We start from the raw sequence: 7500 nt of genomic DNA, 5'->3' as shown, positions 1-7500 counted from the left end.
GATGAGGAAGAAATGCTGGGGGAGATGTACAAATGTCTTGGGAGGGAGTGGGAGGTGCAGAGCAAAGGACAGTACTGGTGTAGGGAGAAAAAAAAATCATCTGCGTGCTTCCTGTCTGGGTTCACATAGTGAGGCCAAGTTTGAATTGGAGAATTGCCATCTCAGACTCAGATTTGTAGATAGGGCAGCCCCTATAAAATACATTATGGGAGCCACCACAATTAGCACATGTGGGTGACTGTGCAGAGCAGTGTGATCGACCATGACCAGCTTAGGCACACAGAGGGTATGAGGCTGTGTTGAGCAGGGTTGCCTAGATGCCAACTATTCTGACATTGATTGGGGGGTTAGGTTGATACGGTCGAACAGGGAGGGACTCTCAGCAAATATAAGTATGAAGGGGAGAGGTCATGTCTGCAAAAAGTAATCTTGGCAATACTGATGGAGGAATTACAGCAACTTCTGGGGGGGGGTGTAGTATTGTACTGATACTGCCGCCAACGTCCTTGTAGGACAGGGCATTTGAAAAAAAAACTGCATCATAGTCCACGAGGCAGGCGAACAGGTCTTCTCCATATTCTGATAGATCCTTGTCGTAGACAGGGCAGTTTGTGGGAGATTGAGGGAGGAATGAGGCTAAGCAGGAATGTGTTTGCCAGTGAAGTAAGTTAGGGTTGATAATGCTTTACCTTGGGAATCGTATTTAACTGTGACAAGGCGGCTGCGGGAGGAAATTGTATCTACTTGTTATTGGAGGCATTGCTGGAAAAGGAGAGTGTTTTCAAAGTAAGGGGCTGTAGAGGGGATCACGATAAATTGATCCCATTTGGCTGGGCTAAATAGAGTACTCAGTAGGTTTGTAGAAGTGGGGTTAGTAGAAGGACAGGGACGTGTGGAAGAGGGAGTAATGCTGGGCGAGGTAGTACTGCGAAGAAGATAACAATATGGTTGTATAGTAGTAATAAGGGAGGAGGGGGTACTAGATGAAAAAAGCTGTGGGGATGGAGAAGATAAAGTAGAGGATGATGGGAGAGCAGGAATTTTTCTGGGGGTCGATTAAATGACCTGGGACTGGACTGAGGTGATAGTAGGTGTTGAGGAGGTAGTAGTAGTATTCAGTGTCATGGTCAAAGGAGAGACTGGGGTCAGGGAATTGGGATAATTTAAACCTGTGGGGCTAGTTGATGGAGGGGCAAGCCTCAGTGCAAAATTTTCATTACTGGCCATGATAAGCCTGGAATATGTGGGGAGAGAAACTCCACCCCTCAGGGTGCTCTTAAGGGGTAAGGGCTAAACAACTAAACAGGGGAATACTGTGCCCATGGCTCCCCCAGGCCATTCATGACTGGCACAAAGTCAGCCATTCATCCTTTCAACACGGCTCTTACACCTCAAGAAGTGAATAGTAAAAGGAGTTGGAGAAGAGAAAGAAGGGGAAAGGGGAAAAAAAATACTATGTCAAGGGCTGAGGCCTCAGGCAGAGTCCCAGTCTGCATCTCCTAAGCCCACCCATGGCAACAACGGGTATGGGACTTGGGAGCTCATTTGTTGAAATAATGGCAAGCCTAAAAACATGACAATTTCTGCCATTTTGAAGGGCTCAGGAAATTAATAAAAATGCAACTTAGAACATTTTATATATTTATTATAACATGTTATTGCACATTTTCTTTTTTCTTAATTCAGAACATTTCTTATTTCCCACAGGTATAATATAATACACTTCAAAAATGCTCATTACTGACTTGTTCACACCTTTCAGGCTTTGTAAATAAATACTGACAAAATAAAAAGAATGCTTGAGTATTTTAGTCACATAACAGCTGCTACAAATAAATGAAAACTACATAATACTCCAATCACAATGTTAATCAAACATGCAATCTATCTTTAACATCAAAACACCGGTCATTTAAAAATATCACCTGAGGACAGCAAGCTACAACACAAGATCAATACAATGTGTATCCCTTTTCAAAGTACTCATATAGAAGCATACCCCTGGTTATCAAGAGAGAAAGAGGCAAAGTGCAAAGGAGAAGGAGCTGCTTTACATAAATAAATAAGTTTTTGATACTTTTTAATATCTATCAATATATGATATAAAATAATGTATATGTTCAAAGAAGTTACATTACATGTTTGTAATCAACTTCATGTGTATATGTTTAAAAGACTTGAGAAGTTAAAGAAATAGTATATAATAAATATATAATCAAAACTTCTAACATAAAGAACAGGACTGAGCTGACATATCTAGTATCAAGTCAGCCAGGATTACTGCTAATCTCCCAGCTTGAACTTGCTTCTTTAAAGACAGAATTATCTAAGGAAATGTCAGACTTGGTGTGTTTACTTGCCATCCAGTTCATACCACTCACTGAGTTTGTGTACAAACCTTCATATATTAAACCTGAAAAGCCTGACACATCCCTTCAACTCTAGGTCTATTCTTTGCAGTTACAAATTCAAGCTTCGGAAAGCATATGACAAATACTCAAAAGATATTAAGCACATAGCTACCATAACACACATCTATATGACTCTAACTGTCAGGAACTTCATTATCTCCAACATTAATTTTCTCTAAAGCAGCCAAAAGTTCAGTGCTGTTGTGATGATCTCCAAACTCCATTTCTCGATGCTCATATAATATACCCTGATCACCTGGCCCAATCAAAAAGACACCTGAAAAGGAAAAAAACTCCTTTTTATTAATTCTAATAAAAGCTGCTCATACTGGTTCATTTCAAATATGTCTGCAAGATACTTTTAAAACATTTGTAGAATAACTAAACTTGAAGAATCTTTGTCAAGGAATTCTTATAAATTTGTATTTCAACTGAGTAATGCACTAAGCCTGAAGAACTAATAAAACTGCTTAACCATACAAGGGACAATTGTTTTACATGAAGCAATACTTTTTTCTCACAGATCAAAAGTGGATTTGTTCTAAGTTTCTTTGAACAAAAAATGATTAAAACCATTGGTTATAATAAACAAACAAGTTTCATTCTAGAAAACATATCAAGGAATGAAATATGGGGACATGACTGTGGCTAAAACACCAAATAAAAATAAAACAACTTACTGCCCAATAAAGTTCCATCTCCCTTGAGGTTTCCTTCAACACCCTTCTTGTTAGCCCTCATTATGTTGTTCCACACACTCCATCGCAACATTCCCGTCAATAACATTCTTCTCTCTTCTGGGCCATAGAAACGCTTTTCTTTATCAAGGAAAAGCTCCCCATCTAAGAACTTGGTAAACTCCTTTGCTCCAAGTTCTTCATGGAGGAGACCATACAAAGCCACATTCTTTGCCTCAAACTGGGATTTGAAGCTAGAGAGGGCTAGGGCCTCCTGTAAAATAAAGGTTAACAACAATTAAAGACATAAAGACATAATAATAATAACAGTAATAATAAAAACCCAATTCAGTATAAGCTTAAATTCCAATGACCACAAGTCATATACATGTATATAATTATCTGTATACATTTTAGATATATATGCTTCTTATATAACAAACTTTGAAATATGGAAAAATGGAATCTAATAAAATGTCAACCATTTTCAGCATAAACAATAACTTATCAGCAATAACACAGTCCTGACATGGAGTAAAAAAAATATATATTCACATCTATTATCTATTATTATGGTTATGTAAACAAGTTCCTTCTTATTAATTAATATCTCATACTGTTTATCAACCTACCTCCCTACACAAAGATCATCCAGGTCTCCTCACAGCCATAATCACAGCTCCGTTCTTATTCCACAAGTCTGAGGCAATCAAAGATGCCTCTGACCCATAGGGCTTCTGCAGCGGAGCCTTTGACAGCCATTCTTTTAGAGGAAAGTGAATTACGAAGTTAGTGGGAGCAAATTTGTGAAGTTATTTTTAAAAATGACAACATACATGACTTCCTTATATAATTACAATTTTTTTCACATAATCATGTAATTTCAAAAGGAAAATTACAGTTGTGAAAAATTATCTTAAGTTCAGCCTTATTTACATAGAACAGAAATGAACCAGAAATTGTCTCACCTAGTGTAGCTTTTTGAGGTGTTCCTTTCCAAGCCAGAGGAACATTACAGTATGCAACAAAGCCTGACAAAGCCCCCACTGCTCCTGCCACCAGCCAAGGCCAGTTATGCATAATAGTAGGGAGACTCATGACAGCAGTCTATCACAGGTAGCTGCGAGAAGAAAATTGGATTAATATTTGTAAATGCAATCTGTGACAGGGCCAGAACTTACTACTATCGGCTTGGCTATGGGGAAAAAGTAATAGTGGCTTAAAATAAACTCAACAATTCTTGTTTTTTTCATAGTTTCACACTGTTGTAAATAAAGTATACACACCAAACAAATAAAGTATACAAATTAAACAAGTGTTTCCCCCTTCCCTCTCCCGATCTTTCTGTGTTTGTGAATTAGGCAAAACGTTCTTCCCAATCAGCTATCTTTATGCTCTACTAATTCTGGCCACTGTTTCTGTCGCAAACCACAGTACTTGCGTCCACTTGATTCACAACACGCGAGATTCGAGCGCTCACCCGCGGACGGCCCTCCAGCAGGGGGGAAACACGCCGCAGCCTCGGCGTATATGTTGTAATCATTAGGCAAAAATATATATTTTTCCATAAACTGCCAATGGTAGACATTCGAAATTCATTAACTCTTATGAAATCCATACGGAGATAACGTCACTGCTTAACCCTGAGTCTCTTCAAAGTCTATATAGACCTCGCTGTATTATAATACGCTTTCACTAAGATAACATATATCGTCATCTATATTTCAAACGCTATCAGAGTAAAATCTGACGAGACGATAATGCACTCACTATCACAGCTCGGGACTTGTTCGCGCCGTGCCAGCGCCAGCAGACACTGTGGCCTGTGACCCGAGACCGGTATTAATATCCCCGCTGGAGGATGCGCCAAGGGGATTCCAACGTTACACGGAGGGAGCGAGCTCTCCCACTGACTCACCTGCCCGAGCTCTTCCAGCAACTGCGCGAGGAAGTGAGGCATACACGCCTGGCCTCACGTCTCGCTTCCCTGCTGCGCCTAGCTCCGCACTGTAACACAAGTTGCCAGTTACTGTCACACTAATGGCATGGCATAATCGCGGCAAGGCCGGACTCCACACGGCAGCGTCAAGTTGCCGAGGACCTAAACTAATCTAGAGAACACGTATGGATGCGGTTAACATCTACTCTCACAGAGAAACTATGCTCAGCCCTATACGATGACAAGCAAGTTCCTCACGGTGAAAATGACAGGCGCTAAACACACAAAGTACACAATGTCGGTACCTTGAAACACTTCCTGGTATCTCGACGCAAGACTGACTGTCTCCCACGATACAATCATGAATTTCTTAAAATATTACTAACCTTCGAGATACACCTCTCTGACACTTAGCCAATCCCAGCCGCGAGTGTTTTTGTCTTGGGTTACAAAAAGGCGACACCCACTCCACCCAGCCAGCGCCTCAACGCCCACAAGAAAGGTCAACGCATCAAACTATCGATGTTTCAGCAAAGGTTGCGCCACCCAAGGAGCCGAGGTCTACTTGCCCGAGGAAATAGTTCAGTTGCGAAACGGAAAATCATTTCCTAAATTTCTATGGACAACGTCGAGGAAACCATTTCAAATGCATGTGCTTCTTACACAAAAATAGTAAGCCGATTTCGCCTTTGGTAAGAGCAGTCTTTCTTAATTAAGGTAAGGCGGCTCCCGGTCCTGCTCCCTCGCCCCCCCTGACCTTCGTTTCACCGCCACCATGATAAGGATAAGTTATCTCAGAATCTAGGACACAGCGAATGTACGACACAACAAAGTGCAAATATAAAGGTTATAGAAGCACTTATCGATTTCTGAGGACAAGTTCATATACATCTATGCATGTTTTATGAATTTATCTACTCAAGCATGTGCGCGCGCGTGTGTGCGTGTGTGTATGTGTGTGCGTATGTGTGTATGTGTGTATGTGTGTGTGTGTGTGTGTGTGTGTGTGTGTGTGTGTGTGTGTGTGTGTGTGTGTGTGTGTGCGTGTGTGTGCGTGTGTGTATGTGTGTGCGTGTGTGTATGTGTGCGTGCGTGTATGTGTATGTGTGTGCATGTGTGTATGTTAAGGCATACACAATGTATGCATGTGTGATTTATCTGTTGAGTGTGAGTGTATGTACGTGTTTGAACTTCAGTTTATGTCTGCGTGTGCGTGCATATGAGTGCGTGTATGCGCGCTGGGCATTCGTGTGCGAGCAATGTAACAGCAAGTTAAACACACCATCCGAGGTTGTGTAAACTTGGCCTTGCATTCCCATTTGTCTAGATAGCATTATTTCTTAAATGTACATATCGACTCCACTGATTCTTTTTATATTTGGGAAAGGAAATATTTCCATCTGAAAAAGGGCGGAATGAAGCATTTCGAGGAAAATCAGGCAAAAGGAAATAGAGGTGTGGGGAGAATTAGACAGGATGGCGAGGACGACGACGACCAGCCTCCAGGGACGGAGGCGAGGAACAGAGGGAAAGGGAGAGTTTGTGAATAACAGGCGAAAAGGCGGACGACTCGAGAGACAGACGGTACATCAAGCGGTGAGGATGGCGATCAGGTCGAAGCTGAGAGGAACTAAGGACAAGGCGTGTGATATAAATCTGGCGCAGTTAGATCTAAACTAAACGCTAACAAAGGCACACGAAAGATTGTGATAAGAGAGACGGAGAGAACGTCCTCGGAGACAGCTGAGGGTCAAGGAGACGCCGAGTGTTGGCTCAGTTGCCGTTCGCCCCCCCCTCCCCCATCCACCCTCTCTCGGTAGAATGGTCCATGGAGATAAAGGTCGATTAGGCCCCTAAGTTAACGCGCATATGAAAGACAGTTAAACGGACGTAAGTGAATGCCCTTCCTTTATTAAGTGTTTGCAAGCATCAGAAGACCCGACATTCTGCGCCCTCCCTGAACCCCTAAAACTACTAGACAGATGGATATCACGCTTCATTTACTTGAGCTAAAACTTAGGTTCTCAGCACGCGAGATCATCTTTCGAAAGAGAGAGAAAAAGGTCTTGCGCGGATCCAGCAACAGACAAGCGACTACGTGACAATCTGCGCGGGGGATAACCCTAGGGGGCATTCTGTCGACCGGCTCCTTTCGCGTACATCCTTTCGGGAAAACACGTGAAAATTTCCCTAGGTCCCTGGTGATATGTAAAACCGAAATATGACACCTTGCGTCACGATAACGTTACGTTAGGTAATCGTTTGGAGATTATAAATGGGTCTTGGGTCCAGCAACATACAAGCGAACGGCCAAGGAGAGGGATAATGGCATTCTTGAGGGCGTTTGCATGTACATCCTTGGATAACTTGAAATGTCCGTTGGTGAATGTAAAACCGAAAATGACCACCGCCACGATACACGACATTATATTTGATTATATATGGCTGAAGACTAGGGGAAGAGGAGAGTGAG

The 7500-nt window shown here is 42.0% G+C and overlaps 1 protein-coding gene across 1 annotated transcript in view; it reads right to left on the bottom strand.

Moving 5' to 3' along the window:
• Nucleotides 1–1627: 1627 nt before the first annotated feature.
• The window catches only part of LOC119585822 (peroxiredoxin-like 2A), a 24539-nt gene continuing 18666 nt past the window's right edge, over nt 1628–7500 (bottom strand). Inside the window, 5 exon segments of the mRNA XM_037934551.1 lie at nt 1628–2688; nt 3092–3362; nt 3721–3851; nt 4057–4208; nt 5007–5095. Coding sequence (XP_037790479.1) covers nt 2546–2688; nt 3092–3362; nt 3721–3851; nt 4057–4186 — 675 coding nt within the window. The 5' untranslated portion in view covers nt 4187–4208; nt 5007–5095 and the 3' untranslated portion in view covers nt 1628–2545.

The sequence above is a fragment of the Penaeus monodon genome, chromosome 3, assembly GCF_015228065.2.
Source record: "Penaeus monodon isolate SGIC_2016 chromosome 3, NSTDA_Pmon_1, whole genome shotgun sequence".
In the NCBI taxonomy this organism is placed as follows: domain Eukaryota; kingdom Metazoa; phylum Arthropoda; class Malacostraca; order Decapoda; family Penaeidae; genus Penaeus; species Penaeus monodon.
The sequence above is the reverse complement of the archived record's forward strand: the minus strand, read 5'-3'. Positions and strand labels throughout refer to the sequence as shown.